Consider the following 23,145-nt stretch of genomic DNA (forward strand, 5'->3'; position numbering starts at 1 on the left):
AAATTCATTGTTGTAACATTGTGAGAAGATTCTCTCCTATTTTGAAACTCTCATGTTGACTCTGCATCAACAGCCTCTGTGTTCCATTCTCCGGGTGACTCAGTTGTGCCTTTTGATCTTATTTTCCAAAGGTTTGTTTATTTTATTGGTCTTAAAAGGCTTTTATTTCATTATCCCCTTTTTAAATATCATCTCCTTCAGGACTGGTTTATTTTTATTAATTAATTTCTTTGTTGTTAGTTGAGGTGAAAATTTAGTTCATTTTGGTCAGTCTTCCCTGTTTTTTTATTAAATACATTTAAGGCCAGACGTTTTCCTCTGAGCACTGCTTTGGCCAAATATTGTTTGAGGTGTATTTGGTATTTCTGAAAGTGTAATGTTTTGCTGTCTATTCTTACCTGCTATCAATTGAACAATGATAGAGATGGAGACACACACACACACACACACACACACACACAGAAATTAGAAAATCTCTAAGAACTGGGAGCTGGTGGCCCAGACTTGTGAGGCCAGAAAGACTTCTATGGTGCAGGACATCCTCTCCTCATCCAGATGGAGAAGCTGAGAGAAGGGATAGTGCAGCTGGAGGGCTTCCTGGGTGTCATATAGGCGAGAGAGAGGAGCTTCAGGGATCAGAGGCAGGATGTTGGCATTTCTGATTTTCCACTTGTAGGAGGAACCAATTCAGGCTCACTCTACCACTGACTCCCTGTGTAAACTGGGACTCAATTTCCCTGTCTGTAAAAGGGGTGAGAGTTTGAATTAGGGCTCTTAAACATATTTGGGTCAGCAACCCAGTTTGCAAGATGGATGAAAATATTGTGGGTCACTTCTACAGACAAAGACACAAACACATCAATTCGGCACACATACCACGTCACAGGTTGCCTACCTGCCCACCCTCCATTCTTGGTTCACATGCCCTCGTTCGGAGTTTCTAGGGGCCCTTCTGTTTCTCATGACGGAAGGCTCTAAAGACACCTGCCCAAACTTATTCACTCGTTCATTCATGTATACAAGTATTTACTGAGCACCTACTCAAATTTTATGGACCATGACCCGACTTTGGGCCTCCATTTCCCCACCTGACAGTGGGAGTAATGCAGCCTGAGCTCTTCATTCCTGCCTCCCCGGGTGGGGAAGACTAGGGGAAGAAGCTTCCTGAGGAGGTGTGAGAGGCCTCTGCCAGCTGGAGAAAGGCAAAGGCCACTGGTGCTGCTCGGACTGCACCCCCCACAGGTCGTGGGACGTCGAAAACAGTTGGCTTAGGGATGTGAAGTCCCTTGCCCAGGGGCACGTGGTGGGGAAGGGCTGGAGCTGGGATTTGACCCCAGGACTGTCTTGACTACAAAGCCCATGCTTTTCCCTTTACCTCATCCCCCCACTTTTGCTCTGGGAGCCGGCAGTAAGGATTCTAAGTCCTAGGAAATCAGTGGGTCGTCTGGAGGAAGGAGCCCGGGAGCGGGGTGAGGGCTGCCCTAGGTGGGCTCACTTCTGTCTCCCCCACCCAGAGCGCCTCCAGGGCAGAACAGTGTTGGCTGGCCCAGGGCTCACTGGAGGGTCATTAAGAGTGTGTGGTATTAAACTGAATAGCACACAGCAAGGTCAGATGAGGGATGAGGAAGAAGTGGTCAGAAGTGTGTCCAGGAATTAGCCGTGAACTCAGTTCAGCACTCGCCTACCCCAGCTCTGCCCACAGCTGGTGCCTTTCCACATTTTAAGACCCAGGCCACCTATTGCCTCTCTGCCCATCCTCTAAAGCAACTCTCTCTCCCCTAACCACTGCCTATCCCTGTTTCTTTTTTAAAAATAAATTTATTTATTTATTGGCTGTGTTGGGTCTTCATTGCTGCACACGGGCTTTCTCTAGTTGCGGCGAGCGGGGGTTACTCTTCGTTGTGGTGCACAGGGTCCTCACTGCCGTGGCTTCTCTTGTTGCAGAGCACGGGCTCTTGTTGTGGCTCACGGGCTCTAAAGCACAGGCTCAATAGCAATGGTTCACGGGCTTCGTTGCTCCGTGCATGTGGGATCTTCCTGGAGCAGGGATTGAACCCGTGTGCCCCGCATCGGCAGGCGGATTCTCAACCTCTGTGCCACCAGGGAAGCCCTATCCCTGTTTACTTTCATCGTTGCTTTTGGAACCAATCTTATTTACTCTATGTGCCAGCTGTCTGAAGGCAGAGACTTTGCCTCGTTCACTGCTATATCTGTGGTAGGTGAATGAACAAGTGAACGGAGCATCTCCAGGGTCCTTGTGCTGAGTCAGACCCAGGCCCTGGCCAAGCGGATGGCCCAGCCTGGCAGGGAGGCTGGCAGCAGCACGAGGGAGCTGCCAGGGGACTGGGGTTAGGAGAGAGGGTGAAAGGCAGGAAGGGGGGAGGGGGGCAGGGGAGGGGGGATTCCTTCCCCCGGTGGGGGGGGGCTGGTGGCAGATGCACGGCGGGTGGTAGGACTTGCTGGGAGCACACAGGCTCCGGGGAGGGCAGGTGCCAGGGCAGGCCCAGGCCGTGGCCTTCTGAGGTGCCTCCACACCCCATCTCACACCCTTGTCTCCTCCCACCCCATCAGCCATTTTTCCCATTTTGTGTTTTACAACTTTCCTTTTTTCCTGACAGATTTCTCTACTAAATTTGACTTCGTTTCAACACTTTTGTTGGGCAAATTACATTAAGATAGATGTTGAAGGTACCCTTTATGGTTTATTTATCGTGATACTGTTTGTATCTCACGCTTATAAATAACTTATGTTATAGCTTTTGTTTGTGGAAATGTAACTTACATATTTTATTACGCTTTCTGTAAACCTCAAAAAGAATCTTGTCAAGGAAGCACTCTTATCAGCAATCCAAACTATGGGGCGTAAAAACCGACACTAACATTATTTTTTAATATGCCAAGGAGGCAGGTTACTCTTGCTGTAGTTTGAAAGGTTTGCTGTCATCGTAAACTTACACCTCAATAAAACATTAAAAAGTCTCAAGAATGATTTTATAAAGTTCAGAGAGGAGGATGAATCGGTGGCAGAACCCACAGACACAGCACACAAGGGGCCCAGGTATTGGACTGGCTTTTCTTGGGGAGGGACCAGCCCCATCTGGGGGTCCCAGTGGGTCCATATTCACCTCCCACCCAACTGTCTCCAAAGCCCGGTGGTGAAGTACCTAGCTTAAAGGACGTTAGAGGAAAAGAAACATGGGTTTTGGAGTCAGGCTGGCCTGACTTTGAATCGTGGCTCATCCACTTTTTAGCTACGTGGCTCACGTCAGTCTTTTAGTCTCAGTTTTCTCATCTCTAAAATGGGGATAATACTTACTTGACTTTCTTGTTGGTAAGAATTACATTTAAATGAGATCGCAATTTGCAATGCTTAGTGGGTTCCAATTATTTAATAATAGTGGTTCCAGTTATTTAATGTTCATCTTGAGACTTTTGCTTTCTCCCTCTCTACACTGCCCCTCTCTGCTCTTTAGGCACTCTTTCCTTCCTTGCCATAAGGTACTGGGTTCTCTCAAATGCTGTCTCCCTTACACTGCTGGACTGGCCTCCATCTAGACAAGGCTTCCATGTGCCAGATCTTCCACTTTCCCCACTATCCCTCACCAAGCCTACCTCGTTCTTTGTTCTCACGCTCAGCTCTCTGTTGGTGGTTAACTCAGTCATTGACCGCAGCTCACAGCCAATGCCAGGTCAGTTGCACTTGTTGAAAGGGGCTTCCAGTACCATAACCCAAAGGCACTTCTAGGTTGGCAGGGCCAGTGGAAGGGAGTCTGCGGGCCAAGAGGACTTCTCTGGCTGCTCTGATCATCACACAGTGCAGCACTTGCATCCCTTGTTCAAGAGAAGCCCGACTGGAAAGCACAGGAAAATAGAAGCATCTAGAACACAAGCAGGATACGGCTCTCAGGGGTCAAGTTCTTAAGTCAGTGTAGAAGGCAAAAGTCAGTTGTGTGGTCATAATACCTTCAAACTGTTTCTTGCCTGAGTATCAGCTGAAGCTGTTGGTTTGATCTAGAGCCCCACATTGCACGGAGCTAGGAGCTCACCAGAAGGGTGGCCCGCATCTTCCTCTCTTCCTCACTCTGGGCCAGATGCTGGTTAAGTGGTAGACCCCAAGAAACTGCCAGGTTCATTTATTTTTTTCCTGTTGCTGAGTGTAAGTCAGATATACCTGCGATCGGATGAGAGCCTATAACAGATCCAACTAGTTCTCTTTCATGTAGGCTCCGCAAGATTGGGTGCTTGAGTGCTTGCTTTATCCTTGGGATAGGATGACCCTGCAGAGAACTCCCACATGGGACTCCAGGTTTCTCCAGGAGTCCCCGCGATCCCTTACCAAGGCCGATTCTGGCACGGCTGGGGAAAGGAGGAGGGTGCGGTTCCAAACCAGGTCCCACCGGGTGGAGCGGGGTGAGTGTGCAGCCTCATGTGCTCTGAAAACATCCCAGCTTCCCCACACCCTTTTCCTCCCTTAAAAACGGCACAGGACGTCCCTGGTGGCGCAGTGGTTAAGAGTCTACTTGTCAATGCAGGGGACACGGGTTTGAGCCTTGGTCCGGGAAGATCCCACATGACGTGGAGCCACTAAGTCCGTGTGGCACAACGACTGAGCCTGCGCTTTAGAGCCCACGAGCCACAACTACTGAGCCCACATGCCAATAAATAAATAAATAAATAAATAGGGCACAGAATGGAACTGAGCCCTCCAAGGAAAATCAGTATTCCTTTCCAGGTTTCAGGGGAGAAACCTGTAGCCAAACTCAACCTCTCCAGCAAAGGCCAGATAAGCATCGTGGCCCTAGGTGGTTCTGAACATGGATCTTGAAGATCCCTGCCGCCGGCCCTTGTATTACCGATGGGTGTGGGCTGGTCCTGCGATTTGCTTCTAATGAGGAGAATACAGGGAAAGTGATCGTGCCCCCTCTGAGATGAGGTTATGAGAGGCTGGGACTTCCGGAATGCTGTGCTTCTCTCGTTTGCTCTGGTGAAGCAAGAGGCCATGTTGTGAGCTGCCCTATGGAGAGGCCATTTGGCGAGGAGCTGAGGCTCGGTCCACCACGCTGACTCCTGCCGACACGCCATGAGGGTGTGTGGAACCAGGTCCTTTCCTGTGAGCCTCGTGATGATGGGGCCCTGGCCCAGTGCTGCCTGCAGCCTGGGAGACCCTGAGACAGAGCACCCACGGGAACTGTGAGATAAGCAGTGTTGTCGTAAGCCGCTACATTTTGGGGTAATTTGTTATATAGCAATAGAGTTCTGAAAAACATGGTAATGGATGTAAACATTAACTGGTTTCAACTCACCACTCTCAAATACAGGTCTTGGAAGACACCAGGAATTCCTTCGAGGTGACACAGCCCTGGGGTCAAATCCTGCCTGTGTGACCAGTGTAAGCTGCATACCACCTTTGAGTCTCAGTTTCCTCATCTGAAAAGTGGGAGCAGTGCTATCTTCATAGGGCTGCTGTGAGGACTAAGGGAGAGGTCACACGGGGAGGGCACGGCAGATGTTCTGTTGCTTTGCTGAGTCTGTTCCCCGGAGTGCAGGCGTGCTGCCTCGCGGTGTGCTGTGTACATGCAGCCCTACAAGCAGGGGGTGGGGCAGGCCTGACAAGTCCTCCTCCGCAGCAGCTCTCCAAGGCCAAGATGGAGCCTTCCCCGGCTGGTGAGGCACCACCACGAGACCTTTGGCGATGTGGACAAGAAAAGCAAGCACACATGGTGATTTTCTTGTGAGCACTTTAATGCAAACAATATGGTGCTTTTAGATCTTGGACCTTTTTATCTATCTATCTATCTATCTATCTATCTATCTATCTATCTATCTATCTATCATCTATCATCTATCTATCTATCTATTTAATTGGCTGTGTTGGGTCTTTTTTGCTGTGCATGGGCTTTCTTTTTAGTTGCAGTGAGTGGGGTACTCTTCGTTGTGGTGTGCAGGCTCCTCATTGCCGTGACTTCTCTTGTTGCGGAGCACAGGCTCTAGGCGCGTGGGCTTCAGTAGTTACAGCATACGGGCTCAATAGTTGTGGCTCACGGGCTCTAAAGCGCAGGCTCAGTAGTTGTAGCACACAGGCTTAGTTGCTCCACGGTATGTGGGATCTTCTTGGAGCAGGGATCGAACCCGTGTCCCCTGCAATGGCAGGCAGATTCTCAACCACTGCGCCACCTAGGAAGCCCTGGACCTTTTTATTATTTATTTAGGCCGCGCCATGCAGCTTGTAGGGTCTCAGTACCCCAACCAGGGACTGGACTCAGGCCGCGGCAGTGAAAGCCCAGAATCCTAACAACTAGACCTCCAGGGAGCTCCCAGGTCTTGGACCTCTTAAAAACAAAAACAAAAACAAAACAGTGTCAGAGTGGGCTAGGCCTTCTACGAAGGATTTTTGGGGGATGAGTAGTGTACAGTAATAAGCCCATGAGAAAGAGAAAATTCTCAAGTCAGACTTCTCTAAGCAGTTGAAGTCTTACGAAGTTCAGAATTTGCCTTCTTGTGGAAAATTTATCCCACTGCTAATGACATATAGTGTAAAGCCGAGGCTTTTACTAGATACCAGAAGTAACCCTACCTAGAACACACTTTTCCCTGATTTCCTGGGTTCACACATGGAAGCCAAACATTCTGAGATAAACTTGGGTGACTCTGCTTTTCTATGACAAGCCTGTTGTAAAACTCAACTATCGAGAGAGGTTTCAAGAAACGCTAGTCTGAGAAACGAGATTGTAACAGGAGTCTGTGGATTTACTTCTTCAGCAGGAAGGCCAACCTTTCATGTCTTATCAGAAATAAAGGGAACAATATTTATTACAAGTCTGAACCATGAAGATAGAGCAGTGAGATACCAAAGTCACCTGACAGGAGCAATCTCAAATTAATAGCCTAGTTACAGCCCATCACAAACTGTAAAGGCCTCCTCCCTGTCCTGGGTTTGGGTTGGGTTGCAGTCCCCACAGTAACATGAGTTTTTGTGGAAGGATGAAAACCAGTTGCTCCACATCCTCTGAGAACCTGTGCGTTAGCACCTAGAACAGTTTTGGGTGGCCCAAGAAGGCGGAGCTGCTTTGAATCTGTATTTTAATTGGACACCCTCAGCTTCCCTTATAAATTAAATCGAGGCAGAAGGACTAGGTGCTGGCAGCACCCAGAACTACTCGCTGGGGCTACCTTCTCCTTCCGAAGAAATATCTCTGCAGGCAGTAATTGCACAGCTTAATTCTTCTAGACTAAACCACTTCAGATTTATGCCAGTGAAGGGCAAACGTTGTTTGTAAGTCATTTAATTGTGTTACTGTCTCTCAACTCTATCAGATGCTGCTGAGGCAGAGAGGGCTGTGTGCAGTCCTGTGGGATGCTCTGGAGAGCTCCCAGGCTCGTTTTAAATGCCCACAGCTCAGAGTCCCCAGTGCTGCTTTTTTCCAGACTCATAACAAACTACTAATTTAACAGGTTCCAATGGTATTTGTCTCAATCCGGGATCCACGCTGAAGGCTGCATCTCCTGCAAACCCACAACCGTGACTGCAGAACCATTAACCGGCACACACTTAGGCGCAAACCTGGTTTATTATGTTCTTTGGTTAAATACTGTCTCTACACCCTTTCAGAGCATTATAAGAACAAAGGTAATGATATTGTATAGAAAAACTGAAAACATCTTTTGCTTTTTCAGTGCAAAGACTGAATTTACATTGTTTGTGTGCTATTATAAATTCTTATCATTAGGCCAAACTTATAAAAAGGTAGGGCTTTTGTTGTTGTTGTTTGTTTTGAAAAATAGATTCCCCTGGGCTAGCCAGCATCACTGTCCTGGGATCTAGACCCACAAGTCTCTTGATAAAGGCTGCTCAGCACACAGTCAGAGGTCGGGTCAGCTCATCATGTCCAGGCTGCACGGTTCGGTGCTGCCGTCACTGCGCAGGGCCTCTGCCACATCTCTTCTGAAGACGGAGAGGTTCTGGGTGAACCTGTGGAAAAAGGAAGATAGGCTGTGTGAACCTCTGGTGGTGGAGTTCAGGACCCTGGAGAGGGCCCTAGATCCTGGCTGAGCGCCTTCCTCCCATTTCCCGCCTCCTCCTGCCCCTCCCAGAAAACAACGGTTACCAGCAAGTACACTCTGACCAGTTCGAGGGGTGCATTCTGTGGCTCTACTATTTAAAAATTACTTTTAAAAGTCAAATTACACATAGATGGTAAGGAATACAGAGAAAAGGACAAAAGCTTACGTGCCAGGCACCGGCTGGGTTTACATATACATTCATTTCATCATCGCAAGTCTTCTCCAAAGTAGGTGTTAGTATCCTCATTTGCAGATAAGAAAATCAAACCCAGTGCTTCAAAAAGTGGGGGCACTGCGTTAAGACTATCTGGGTTCAAATCCTGGCTCTATCACTTCTTAGCTGGGTGATCTCAGATGAATACTGAGCCTTCGTCTCGGTGCCTCACGTGAGTAGCTACCTTATGGGACTGTGGGAAGTGAGAATTTACTGAGTCAAGTGAGACAATGCCTGTAAGTGCTCAATATCCTGCCTGGCACGTGGAAAACTCCCAAGTCCTTGCTAGCCAGTACTCTCACTCAAGAGGGAGCTTGTCTGACACCATTTCACAGAGAGGCTCAGCAGATGGCACTCGAATTCCCAAGCCTCAGGTGAAGCAATTTCCCCCGAGGCACCTGGGGAAGGTCCCCCCGCCTTCCTTCACTCCTGCTAGCCCTGCAGGCTTGCCCATTTTTGCCTGATAGAGGATCTTGGTGAGAAATAAGCAGTCAAGGGAACATGTCCACAGAGCCCATCTGACTAGGCCTTGTATTAGCAAAGCCCAGGTTTTGGCCTGTGGCTTTCAGGGTGATTAAATAATTTGCATTTCAAGTGGTGCAGCATTTGAATGCTACCACTTTTATAAAAGGATGGGGCAAGTAGTTTTGTTTTTTTTTTTCTGACAATATTTTCTCTCTCCATCATTCATTATGTCTGTCTCTTCCACTAGAAGCTCCATGAGGGCAAAAACCTGGAACAATTAGTTTCCCACTGGTATTCCCAATGCCTGGCACGTAGCAGATTCGCAATAAAATTCTGTGAACTGAATGAATGAATGAAGGAACTCAGGCACAGGTGGTAACTTTGGATTCCTCATCAAGATCTCACTGGCAACTTACCTGTCTCTGTTCTTGCAAAACCAACCACTTTTAAAGGTCAGGCAGAGGAAGGAACTGCGTGACTATGTTATACACCCTAGGTACCACGTTCACTATAGTCTGCCATTTAAATGTCACAACCAATTATCATCATCTCTGTTTTACTGGTGAGAAAACTGAGGATCAGAGGAGTTGACTGCCTTACTCACCGCCACACAGTCTCTAAAGGGCAGGGATAAAATTTTAATTGGAGTTTGTCTGACCTCAAAGCCTATGCTTGTTCAAATGCCGGGAAGCCTTTCTTTGTCCCACATGACAGATCTAAACTTTCCTTCTTTTAACTGTTTCGATTAGTTACTTTTTCTCTCTCTCCTGTTGGATTATAAACTGCTTAAGGGCAAAGGCTGCATCTTATTCACCTCTGCAACCTCTACAGTGCCTAGTATGATGCTAGGAAGAAAACAAATACCCAGTCATTTTTATTGGATGGAAGTAAATTGAGTCTAGGATTACAAGGTGTCATAGAAAAGCCAGATCACTACGTGAGCTGTGTTAAGCGCGATCCTGGAATGTCCACCTCCCCAACAGATGCTAAACCACTGGGCATCGCTTACCTGTCTCTGTTCTTGACAGACAGGTTCTGCTCCACTCCTTCCATCAGGTTCCTGAAGCACTGGGCAAGGACCTCCTGCTTGGGGAGAGGCTGGCTGTTTATTAGACTTGCCCTCAGTTCACTGAAATACTGTTGGGAGACAGAACAAGTGTCAGAACTCTGGCTCCAAACCTGGGCCTGAAGAAAGCTGTGGGGGAGGGGCTAGACCAGCTCCAACGTGCTCAGGGCTCCTAACTCTCAAAGGGGCTTTGGTCCAGACCCACTTTGAACATCAAGCCTTTAGAGAAAACCAAAGCAATAGAGACATTCCTGAGTATAAACTGTATTATCCCTTCTCATAAAAATCTCTTGCTATAATTGTTTTATTGTCACTGAACAATTGAGGCCGATGGAGTCCTTGCCTCCTCTGTGGGGGACCAAGCACATAAAGTCTTCCTGACTCTCATCAACAATAATCACAGGAAGGCTGAAAGAGGAAGTGCCTCTCAGACCAGGGGAAGAACTTAACTAAAAATGCCCAGGGGGCACTCTGGGCGAGCAGGCCCATGGCCCCTCCTCAGGCCTCTTCATCTTCGGTGGCTCTAGTGAACTACTCCTCAAGCAACCCCAGGCTTTGTTCCAAGTCCCTGTCCTCCTGAGTTCGGATGGGTCTGCTCTGCTGAGGTGGGGTACTCCAGGGACTTGCTTAGTTCTGGGAGGGCTTTCTGGCACTAAGAGAAATACCTGTCACACCTGGTCACAAAGAACTGCACAGCCCTTTTTTCTCTGCTGATGTCTGTGGGCGTTTACACACACAAACTCTTACGCTAAAAGCAGCTCCTAATGATTGGAAATAGCTTAATTTCAGCACAAAGACAACATTTTGCCAGTCACGTGTTTATCCTTCCAAGCCCAAACAGCATGATATTTAATTTCCATCATACATTAAAATAGCTCACATCAAAAACACACATAATTAATTTGTAGTCAGACTAATACTTAAATACTATATATCAGAGGCATTACACTTAAACCACAATGTCTTCCTGAACAAGGCTGGGAATGCACAAAACTACTTATTTTTCCCTTTTATAATGATGCAGTGACTCACACCAAATAGAAAATTATTAGTTTTTCATCCCAAACCATGAAATATTGCCTCCATCAGTAAAGTATAATATTGTGATGTCATAAGCTTTTTCTAAACACCGAATTTGCCCTTATTCCCTCTCAATCATTTTAAAAGAACTGCTCTCTTTTATAGAGCTTGGATTTAAATCACAATAACACCCAGGGAAGATGAATGACAGTGCTATTGAATGTGGCTAAAATTGGATACTTCAGCACAGGTGAATGATGAGACAGCTCTTCTCTTTTTGATATATTTTCTTCTTCTATTAGTTTCTTTCCAAGGCTGGGATTTCAGTTTGAATTTTAATGTATGCGGCCGCCTCTAATCTCACTGTCTTTTTCCCCAGTACTCTCTTATTGTATAGACAATTCATTCTCCCGAGCAGTAATGCACTGTTCCTACTGACTGCTGGGGAGACAGGGGTGGGTTCAAGGGGAAGCTGGAGAACTTGGGAGGCAGCACAGAGTGGCACGTGCGCTTCGGGACTGAAGACTCATGCTGCGGATGAAGGCTGCTGCCTCTGTGCTGGGCTCTGAGGGGCTACTGCTACCACTGAGGGCAGCAGGGATCTCACATAGGAAAGGAGGCCTACGAAGGAGCAAAAGGGGTTGTTCAGAACCTCCTGGAACAGGGAGGCGAGGGAGGGTGAACGGGAAGCATTGCTGAGCAAACCACCTGCCCAGTGCGGGGCTCTGGGTTCCAGAAAAGCTACTTTGAGGCCTCTACTTAACGGAAGGAGACCTGAGGCCTGTGGGGAAGGGCCTTCCAGGGGAATGCAGCCTTGTCCCGGGTGCTCAAGGTCCCAGCTCAAGCTCGACTGGCTTCCCTTTGTCACAGCGTGGCCTGGTGTGCAGCGGCTCCCTCTGCCCAGTGGTCACCGTCTGCGGACCCTCCCGCAACCACACTCACCTTCTCATCGAGCAGGATGAGCCCCAGGAGAGGCCTGGATACTGACCACTGGTTCCGGCAGTCTTCAAACACAATGGTGTTCATGAGGACGGACATCATCTGGAAGACAGAGTCACGTGCAGACACTGATGCCTCGGCTCAGAGGTCCCCCCAATCCCAGGCCTTGTACGTGCTCACCTTCTGCCCCCACGTCTTGCCACCAGCCATGAGGGCGCTTCCTGAACAAACAGCTTTGACTCTGGAAGCCTATGATGCTGCCTGTAGGAACTCCTGGCAAAGACCCTCAGCTCCCTGAGGGGGAGTTCCCACCACCAAAACCTTTGGTGAGAACCTTCTGGGTTCTGGGCAGAAGTCAGGGGCCACAGGGCCAAGAGGATCAGTCCCTGCCTCTCAACCCTGATGTGCTTTCCTCTATACTAGGTCACCAGACAAAAGCCCAGCACACCTCTTTCTGCCTCTCATTTCACCAAACAGGTCAAGTTATGGAGGTGTGACATCTCTCCATGACTCCTGTCAGACAGAAGGAGAAACGGGACACATCCCATGTAACCCTGGAGGCATGTTTCCTGCTGGCAATCGTTCCTCACACACTAATTCACTCACTCACTCATTTTACTCCTACATTTCATATGCATGCATTTTCTTAAATTCCAAGTCTGCAAGACACCTGGGTGGTGGTACGAGAACACAGGCATCTGTAACAACCTCCGTCCTTGAGGAGCTAAACGCTTCCTGGGGCAGACTACTCAGCAGAGCGGTAACAGGAACTGGGAACCAGCGCTGGGCAAAGCTGCTATGGGGCCTGTAGCAGAAAGAGGGATGCTTCTGGGTCCTTGAGAATCAGGGAAGACTCCACGGAGAAGGCCATGCTTACGGAGTTCATCATAAATGTGTTCTAAGCAGAGACAGCAGCACAAAAGGAGGCTGGGAGAGAGCCCAGTGGGTTCTGCAGCGGTCAGGAGAGCAGTGCGACAGGGGAGAAGAGCGCTGGGCCGGAAGCAAGGCCGCAGTGTGGGCTGGAAGACCATGATGAAGAATCTGGCAGTGGGAGCCAGTGATGGGTTTGCAGCAAAAGAGAGACACGCTCAGATTTGTACTTAAGAATGCTCCCTCTGGGGCCATGCAGAATGTGCGCTGTGCAGGTGACAGGAAGGGAGGGAGGCCAGAGATGAGGCTGCAACAGCCCAGGCAAAGAGCTGTGAAGCAAGCTGCGGCCACCCACGTGAAGCTGATGCTACAGTTTCTGCTTCTTGGACTCTTTACCTCCCACCTCTAGCCCTTCCTATTTTCACTGCTTCAGAGCTCCTTTCCCCAAAGGAAGGCAGGGGAACATGGCAATTATGTGGCAAAGGCTACTGCACACCCCACCCCTGACTAGGCTTTGGTGACATTCGCCTTTGTCCTCTGGCATTTTTGCAATCCAATTTACCCCGTGATCTCAGGCAAGTCACCGAACCTTTCTCCCTGTGTCTCGATTTCATTAGCTATAAAGAGGGAAATGATAATCAGTACAAAGAAGCTAGGAGCATCAAATGAGTTGGTGGATGTAAAAAGTGTTATAAACGTTTAAGGTGTATAAAAACAACAGCCATGAGCTCTAGACATCTGCCATTCCATACACCATCATCCTAACAGTTCTGCTGGCTGGGAATGAAATCTGCCAATACGCATTTACCGTATGTCCAGCGTCTCTGGCGAGAGGCTAGGTCTTAAGCCTGGCGTGCTGAACATCACTTGCAGATCACATGTTTCCATGTACAATCTAAGAAGCCACCCAAAGTCATAGAGCCACAAATTAAATTGACAAGCAGAACTAACAGACCCATGGAGACAGCCTAAAATATTATGGGTTTCACAATCTGAAGGCAGAATGGATATTTTAATGGAAAAGATTAAAGTTAAAGGCACCAAAGTCCTCCAGTAACTGACAAAGCATGCTGAAGTGATGTGCCAATTACTTTATACGGTTCTCCCGTGGATTCATTTGTCTGAATGCATGTATTTATGTCTGTAATAAGTAAGGGGATGTTTGAATAAAATACTTTCCTAAAAATAAAGTTGGCTAAAATGGATGATTTTTTTTCCCCTCTTTTACTCTTCCGGAAAAATGGAAATTAGTGAGCAAATCCACTCAAAGGGTAATGACGTGGCAACTCATTTCCAGAGTTCTTTTTTCTAATAATCTTAGAGGATATGGGGAAACAGTTTCATCACTGTGGCAAATCTCTTTGGAGAAAGGCCCCCCATATAGAAAAATACTGGGTAAAATGCTTAAGTACAGGATCCTGTTCCAGGTAATGTGAAATCTTTGGTGGTTATCGATGCCAGCAAGTCAAGACTGAAAGGAGAGAGCCCTTGGCCTCTCTGCACTGGCCCACCCCAGCCTGCACTGAGTCACAAAGGGCCATCAGCGTTTCGTAAAAGAACGCTGCGCGAGCGGGGGCCTCCACTCCCCCAACCTCTGCTCACTTCCTGCACTGTTACAGGCATGGCTGGAATGGCCATTTCACATTTGCCCAACCCAGGCTACGTTTTCCAGAGCTATGTCCAAAAAACACATACATTATCCACTATGTTATCCTAAGCAGCTCTTCTGCCTAACCAGGGAACGGACCACTTGGGAAGGGGAGTCATGAGGCTTCGTCCACTTAGGAAAACCAGACACCACACTGTCTCAGGTCGTGCTTCCTTGTTCTCCTTCCTCCTTCCCAAAAGGCTTTGGCGTGAGTTGGTAGAAAATTTCTTTCAATGACGCAAAACCAACACGGTTAGATACAGACAGACTTTGGAGCCAATCAGAACTACAACCAAATCTGGCCCTGCCACTTACGTAATCTGGGATGCTGGGCAAGTTGTTTCACTTCTCTGAGCCTTGATTTCTTTATATATAAAATGAGGGATTATAACAGCTACTTTGAAGGGCTGCTGTGAAGACTGACTTCTTTCATAGGCACTCAATCATTACTAGTGTTTCTTTACTCCAACTATGGTTACCCTGCCTGGTGTGACCCAGTGGAATCTCATGGCTCAAGGTAGCACCCCATTTCATGTCTTGATTACAGACAGATAAACGAGATTATATTCTCCTCACAATTATCTAACCTCACTGGGAACTGCAGTAAACAAACAAGCAAAAAAAACAAAACCCAAAACCCTAGAATAGAAAATAGTCCCCAAAATCAGCCCTATTTGGTCTGGCACATGTATTAGTATGGATTTTGAATGACAGTGTTTCTGTTGTTTCGAAAACTTGTTATCTTCTAAATAAAACATGAGGCTACTCTACAAACATCTGATCTGGAAAAATAAAACAGCAACATTGTGTAATGTGGCTGTCTGTGTACTCCTCAGCTCCTCTCTTATGCTTCTACCCTGAAGTGGGGTGTAAAGCACAGCACAAAGCACGGTGGACTTTCCTACTCAAATGTGCTGGGTCGCTCTTCGCCTACGGCAAGGTGGTAACTACATGCTCTCACTTCAGATGCTTTGTGTTCTGTCTCCTGCTGACGTCGAATACACAAAGATGTGGTTTGTGCTGGATGCTTGACTGCTAGACGGTGAGTATGTACTCTTTCTAAGGAGGCTGGAGGCTCACCAGGTCTAGAAGCTGAGTGGAGAAGGATGGCTGGAGAGATGTGCCCTGAGTGAGCACAGGGCGATGACTGCAATGGCGGGGAGTGGGTAGGGAGACTGGTCTGCAAACTTCTGAGGTGCTGGGACCATGAGGGACTCTTCTTCTGTATCCCTTGTGCCTAGTATGGCATCTGGCACCTAGCAGAGGCTCCGGAAATAGCTACTGGATGACAGAATGAATACATAAATGAATAAATGAATGAATAGGAAAGGATGAGGGAAATACCAACTAAAGTATAAAGAGCTAAAGAGCTGAAAGGGGATTTGTACAGAAAACAGAGACATTCTGGCCTCAGCCTGTGGCTAAAACCCAAAATGGGTAAATATATGTACTAACACACTGTTCATTTCCAAGGATCTTGCTTTTGTGTGCAGAGCCTGAGAATTCTCCTAAGCCCCTGTTGCCTCTCTAGCTAGCAGCTACCCAGAAGAGCTCTCTAGAGCCTTTCAGGTCACCAAGGCCACAGGCTGAGACACCATCTTTTCTAATGACAAGCATTTCCACCTAAGAGTAAGCTGTGCCTGATGAGTTTTCCCACTGCCCAATAGGAACAGCACTCTGTCAGGCATATGCACACACTGTCTGTAACTCTCAGGGAACCCCGAGGCAGATATTATCCCCATTTAATAGACTGAGGATCTGAAGTCCTGAGCAAGTCAGTCCCTTGCTCAAGGCATCATAGCTATCAGCTACCACGATGTGAAGCGGAACCAGGACATGTGCAGAGTCTGGAGGCTGCTGCCTGCCACCCTTAGGCTGCCTGTGGGTGAGGACAAGGACTGCCGGCAGGGGTGGTCGCGGCAGTGTGCCTGGCCCCCACGGTCGACTTCTGGCGGATTCATGGTGTGAAAGGAAAGACTCGCTTCCAGGCGTGGCTGATGCTTCCCCCTTCAGTGGGCCTCCCAGATATGCTGCCCACGTGTATCTCCTCTGTTCGGCCACTCTGCCACCAGCTCAAGAGTCAGGCAGCTGTGAAATCCCTGTGATCAGAATCCAGGGCAGAGGTTCCTGGTGAGTTTGCAGCAGACCTTCTCGCCTCCCACCTAGAGCTTTTATAAATTTGGTTAACATATTTTCAGCCTCTCAAGATGAACAGCAGTAGACATAATTAATAGATTGTCTCTGGAACATGGTCCATTGAACCACTGGTTTCCCTCCCACCAAAAGTACCATGCATATAGCAATTTAAATTAATATCATAGAAAACATTAGTAAATTAAGCTAATTTTCTTTGAGTTACAATACTCCCTACGAAGTGAACACTTTTCATTGTTAATGTTCTTTGAGCATATTGATTAATAAAACTAAAAAATATTCCACAAGTCTAAGAAATAGGTGAAAAAAATTCAAACTCCTCCCTCCTGCTCCCTAGCTGATTCAGAAAGACAAAACTGAACCTGAAGTGACGATATGAACTCTAATCTACTGGGATCAAATCCTTAATACAGTTAGGAAACTTCAGCTCTTCCCTCTCTATCCTGGCTTCTTTGTTCAGGGTTGCATGACGTTTTAGTTACACTGCAACTCTGCTGCCTGTTGATCAGGGAAATGGAAACGGGAATTGGGCCAAGAGTAATCTGTCTTCTTCAAAAGGTGGTGGAAGGAGAGCTTGAGAAGGCGGCTTTGGTTTACACAAAAGAAGGACAGACCAAAGAAGAGATGAGAGACCAAAGACAAAGCACCCCTGTACCTAGATCTAGACAGCGGTGGAGAGAGGAGGACAAAACAAGGATGATCAGGGCTGTGCCCAAGAGGGTGCATCTTGTTGAATGGGGTGCCTTACTCTGCTTGGTAGGGGCCCTTAACGAGAAGGGGGCGTAGGATACAAAATTATATGTACTGCTGGCCAAGCTAGGTTGCCTTCGATTTTGATGCAATGAGTTGCCGATGTTTTGAGGAACAACCAATAAATGAACCAAACACTCAAGAGATGCTTCTGAGTCTCAGGAATCCTCTGGCACATGAAACTGGCCTTTCAGAAGGCCAGTTAGGAGAGGAGGAGGAATGCTGGCCCCAGCAACAGCAATAAAAGCAACAAAACAAAAATGAGAGTGTAGTAGAAACTGAAAAAGCAGAGAAACCTTCTACCCATCTCCACAGCAATTTCTTCAGCGCCTCATGCCCTGGTTGAAGATTCTGGAAGAATCTGAATACTGCCAAAGGACGGAAAGCTTCCAGATTTTCAGTGTTTGTGGAAGTAAGGGAGCTGCTGTCATTACCAAGTGCTGTTCTTGAGGCCACGTGCATAGCAGATATTGAAATGTGATCCTCCTAAAATTAGATACTGGTCGTCTTTAGGGAAAAGGAATCAATCGTTTCTTCGTCTGCTGTCTACCAACGTGATGTCAGTGGAATGTTATGAAAAATGAAAGTAATGGGCAAATAAGCAAATATTTTTCTGCCTGGATTAACTAGGCCCCACCAGCTAAGTTAGATTAAACCTTTTAATATCTGTACATATTAAGCACATTCCTAAGTTCTCATAGTGTCTTTGCAGTCTCATAATAGAAGCAACTATTTAGCACTTTAAATTAAAAAAAAAACAAATGAAATGCATGAGGTGAGCCTCTTTTTAAGAGAAACAAGGTTGCAATCAATTACAAGTGACCCATTCTCCTCTGAAAAATCATTTGGGAGTCCTGCCTCTTGGCCTTCGTACAATGCTAGCTTTGCTTTTAAAAAAAAAAAAAAAGGCAAAAAAGCTTCTTACCAATAAAGGTTCTGCAGGATTGGTTAACTCAGCTGGCTCTGGCCATATATTAGCACTTCACGGTTCCACAGCTAAACTAAGAGCACCCTCCTCCTCCACTCCCTCCTTACAAAAAGTTAAGGGATGCTTTTCCTCCAAGTGATAAATTGCCTAGAATATTTAAAAACCCTTCCATCCACTGTAAAATCTAAGGAAATACACAACCTAGTTTTGCTGTTGTTTCAATTTTCTCCATTACCAACATTACCCCTAGTTCTCAAAACATTTATTTTAATCATAGTTTATTGGGGAAAGAATTACCTGCCAGTCTCCTGGCTCATAAGAAAGAAGATAAAGTTGGGATGAAACTTCAGAATTAATTAATTGAGAGTACTGCATATGATGTGTCTGTTCTGAATGTTACAGTTGCACATCACAATGAAAACAGTTTTATTTTCCATGGTTGAAATAAATTACAATAAAGAATTCATTTCAATGGCAGAGATGTACTGGAGAGCAACAGCAACAAAATTGACTACACTACACTGTGAGTCTCACTCTGAATCTTCATTATGCATTTGAAACTTTTTACAAGTAATAAATCATATTTCAAGTGGCTGCAGATCTCATAAAGCAGCTTGCTGCATTAAAATAAAACCAGAAAACCTGGGGCACTGGGAAGCTGCAGGGTTTGCCACTCAGTACTGTTTGGGAAACACTTTCTCACTCTTCTCTTGTCAACATCAAACTGGAACATTTTTCGATTTGATGTAAAAATTAAGCATCACTTGTCAAAAACATTACCTAAATTTCCTCTAGGTAGGAATGCTGGGAAAATTTGTATGTAGAGGAATGACTTTCAACTCCAAAGCCATTTTCCTCTAATTTTTTTCAAGTGATACTGTTATTTCTAGTTCGTGGTATACTGTCCAAATGACTGCCAAACTATCAGGTTCTAGAACCTCAAATGTCCTACACCAGCCTCTGGGGGTCCCCAAACTAGAAAACGTGTGTAGGCTCAAGAAAGACTAACAAAAGCATATGTGCTATGTTTTCTGTCTAAAAAGATTGGCCTATCTTCGCAGGATAGCGAATATTTAACTTGAATCTTAGATGCATATAGCATCACTGGGAAGGAAGGATACACTAGGAAGATAAAATGAGAAAAGCCACAGGGGATAGGGCTTGGCATATTTGAGGAATAATTAGCCTCTGTACAGGAGGCTTCTGAGAGAGACCTTTTGAGTGGAAAGGAATAGAGCTGAGGGTGAAGAGAAGACTGGGCTGAGTCCAGGCTATAAAAGGCCTTTCATGTCAGGCTGAATGCAGAAATGAGTTTATGCCAGTATATAAAGGGTCGCCTTCAAAGGACTTCTGATTAATGATGAGATCTTTGATTCAGAACAGAACTGATGGGAAACTGCAGAATGGCAATGATGGGTAGGTATGGGAGGCAAGGCAACATGTTTAGATGCTACTGCACAAGTCCAGAGGAGAAACAATGAGGGCGCGGCAAGGCTGTGGTAGCAGACAGAGAGAAATGGTCAGAATCCTTGACTGCATATCCCATTTTCCTCTCAGGTAGAGAAATCTTTCTAAGAACTACAACCTGATACTGAAGCTACAGGTACATTCAGAGCTTTAAGAACATGGCCTCAAATTCAAGACTGCCAGTGAGAGAAAGGGCTGGATGCTGGGCTGCCATCTAGCAGACCCGCAGTCCCACCGTGAGCTCGGGGGATAAGGCGCAGTGAAATGAACCCCACCCGGTGTACACACACATGCATGAGAGATGACTACAAGCACATGTTTACATTAAACAGTCGGTGATAAAGTAAACTCTGAGGCCATTCAGAATCACGGAAGGGAGCGGGAAACAGCATGCTACTTTATTGAACAGTCATCGCAACATCTCCCAATGAATATCATATTTCACAACAGAACAACATAAGGCATAATGGCATGAGGGCATCTCATGCAGTCCTCAAAGCAGAGTGCAATGAATATTGTATTTCATAATAAACATATTATCCTTACGGTAGGAGGTTCAAAGTTTCATCGCCTATCATCTGCCACTATATCCTCCCTGACTCCCGAAGGGATTTGGTTAGATGGACCTAAAAACCTTCATAATCAGCAGTGGGGGGTTATTTTATTTACCATGTTCAAATGATTTTGTGTGAGGAGAGAAAAACATTTTTTGGAAAATTCACTGGCCCTCAGAAGCATTTTCCGTTAAAGATTAGTCTGGAGTTTAATGTTTAAACCATAGTGGAGGGCGTGCTGCCTTTCAGATTTGAGGGCTTTTATTTATAGATGTCTAAATGGCATAGAGAGTGCTGGCCAAGTGGTCGGGCAGATGATTCAAAGATGTTACTGAGATTTGGAAGCTCTTTCGCCCTAATAATTACATAGGGAGGCTAAGGAATGATAGTGACTGAAAGTGCTGGGAATAGAACCTCGTTCCTTGCTTTATTCAGACTTTACTGCCACCGACCTGGTGCCAGGCTCTGTGTCAGACCCTGAGGACATACAGATGAATGCGGCACAGTCCCAGCCCTCAACAAGCTCAAGTAGGGGAGGAGACACACTTTATATGACAACACAGTACAGCAAGTGCCACAGACAGAAGCCTGCACAGGAGGCTCGGAGAGACCAGAAGAGGCTGCCTGGGTGTTCCGGCAGGCAGGGAAGATGTCACAGGTGGCATCTGGATGTGTTGTAGAGAATAAGCAAAGTCTGACAGGTGGGACTTTGGAGGGAAGTGGAGCCAGCAGGTGCAAAGGTCTGGAGAAGCGTCTGGGGATCGACGAGCAGCTCTGTGGGACTTGAGAGGGTGTGTGAGAGTAGTGGTGGAGGAGGAGGCTGATGAGGTAGGCAGGGGCCCAGTCTTGTGAAGAGCCTAGTACTGGATGCTACAGAATGTGGGCTTTGCCTTGCAGGAAATGGGGTACCATTTTAGTTGAATGACTCTTTCGGGCAGTAACGTGGCAGGCTGAACGACTGGTATAACCACTCTCCACAGGGTCTGACCCTTTAGGAGACTGAGCCATCCGAGCTCTCCCAAGAAGATGCAGCTTTTCTCCTGTTCTAGGACCAGGAGGCCACAGACACAGAAGGGCACCTGCCTGGCTCTTGGGCCTCTGTCAGGATATATCCTGGCCCCTGTCTTGCTGGCTCTGTTGCCAGTACCCTGAAAAATGGCACTGCCATTACTTCCCTTAGCCCACAGCACATAACTTAATAGTGTCCCCTGTCAGGAATGGTTCTCTTTGTCAGGAAGCTTTTTATTGATGTTCAACCTTCATTTTCCCTTTCTTAATATTATCCCATTATGCCAATAGTCTGTTGTGCCATGCTAAGTAATTCCCTTTCCTCATTGGCATTTACATCTTCCAAGTATTTATAGACTTATCAAATGCCCCATTTAGTTGTCACTTAGGCAGGCTATACATATTTAGCTTCTTTAATCTGGACCCATAAGCCAGCCCTTCCATTCTCCTAAATCACTTGAGTTACTTTCCTCCAGGTTTCTGTCAATTTGTTTCTAGCCTCTCAGCAATGCAGGGGGCTCAGGAGAAAGATGGGGCTGGGGAGGGAGGGCTTGCTCCCTCTGTGGGATAAGAAGAGGCCATCATTTGCTGAGGCTGGGACTTCTCCCTTAAAGTGCAGATTCCAAAACAGGCCAGGCCTCTAGAGAAGCTCTAAACCCTCTTGTTATCTACTTGTTTCACCTGCACACATTTCAAGTCAATAATATTCTGTTATTAACTCTCATGTGCTAGGTGCACATGTGCAACATATCCGTGATGAGTCAGGTACTGTGCTAGGGACTCCTCCTTCCTTGTTTTCTCCCACCATCTTCATTTCTTAGACTTATTTGTTGCTCAAAGAATTCCCGAACTCCTACTATGTGTCAGGCACTGTGGTATAGAATTGAATACAATGTGGTCCCTGTGGCCTTGAAGAGCTCATGCGGCCTAAGTATTTATTAATCAAGTTGTTTCCTTTCAATCTTAAGGGTCTCTGAGAAATCATCCCTAAATGCACTTAACTCTAATTGACGCTTTTAGTTCCCTGAGTGGAACTTCTCTGTCCCATCTAAAATGAGTTGCCACATTAAGTACGGGCATTAACACAGAGCTCTTGCTTAGTGTTTTCTTTCTGGTGGGTCTCCTTGGGGCCGAAGAGATTTCTCTTCATTGCACTTCCCATTTGTTCCTTCTTAGCATTCTATGTTCACATGACCTCTAAATATGCACTTGAAAGTTTTTCTTTTTCATGATACCAGTGTTTCAAGTTATGGGGTAACCGGCTGAGGGAGTGGTGGAATGGGAGACATCTAAGTCTTGGCTAGTCTTGGGGAGTCTGGGCATAAGACCACAGGAGGGAGTAGTTCAGCCACCTGATCCCAGGGTCCAGTTCAAATAAGGTGCAGAATTCCCCTGGTTGAAGTCTTGCTATCTTTACAGAGGTGAGGTAACTATTCCAAAGACACAGGCAGGAAGTAGCATAACTGGTATGTCAAAATCAGGTATGCTGACTAAAAGCTGTCTTCTCTGATTGTTGTGCAGTAGAAAGTCCTCAACAAATAGAGAATTTGCAATTGAACAACTATGAAAGGAGGATGGAATTTCATCAGTCTGAAAGCACTTATGTCTGTATTTTCCTAAGCATGACAAGGGATACAGAATTAACATGCGAGAGTTCTTCTGGGTTGCAAAACATACAAAGCAGCATTAACTCATGAAAAGTCAGAGGATTAGGGAGGCTTTACCTTGTTCTTCAAGTAGTGATTAGATTGCAACCAAATAGAAGTCTTCCTTAACAGACAATATAAACTCACAGCTGCATGAACGGCTACTGCTAGTTAAAATTTCCAAGAGTTAAGACAAATGAATATGAAGGCTGAAGTCGCATCTCCAGTTCATTAATATACTTTGGGAAAATTTCACATAATTTACCCTTCAAGTACTATGTGAAAAATCAGTAATAACTATAAAATGAATAAATCATGCCATCATTAAACCAACGCTCACTTTATACTGTGGTAT

The 23,145-nt window shown here is 46.4% G+C and overlaps 1 protein-coding gene across 11 annotated transcripts in view; it reads right to left on the bottom strand.

Annotated features, from left to right (window-relative positions):
- Window positions 1-6,349: 6,349 nt before the first annotated feature.
- RANBP17 (RAN binding protein 17) overlaps window positions 6,350-23,145 on the bottom strand; it is a 348,910-nt gene continuing 332,114 nt past the window's right edge. For 5 of the 11 annotated variants that reach the window (XM_057729240.1, XM_057729248.1, XM_057729233.1 and 2 more), the window contains 3 exons: window positions 11,769-11,867; window positions 9,750-9,877; window positions 6,350-7,969 (listed from right to left, as the gene is read on the bottom strand). In XM_057729240.1, coding sequence (XP_057585223.1) covers window positions 7,873-7,969; window positions 9,750-9,877; window positions 11,769-11,867 — 324 coding nt within the window. In that variant the 3' untranslated portion in view covers window positions 6,350-7,872. Of the gene's footprint in view, window positions 7,970-9,749; window positions 9,878-11,768; window positions 11,868-15,363; window positions 15,565-23,145 lie in introns of those variants that run through there. The other 6 variants (XM_057729301.1, XM_057729275.1, XM_057729265.1 and 3 more) reach the window with 2 other exon arrangements.

The sequence above is a fragment of the Hippopotamus amphibius genome, chromosome 1 (assembly GCF_030028045.1).
Source record: "Hippopotamus amphibius kiboko isolate mHipAmp2 chromosome 1, mHipAmp2.hap2, whole genome shotgun sequence".
NCBI lineage: Eukaryota > Metazoa > Chordata > Mammalia > Artiodactyla > Hippopotamidae > Hippopotamus > Hippopotamus amphibius.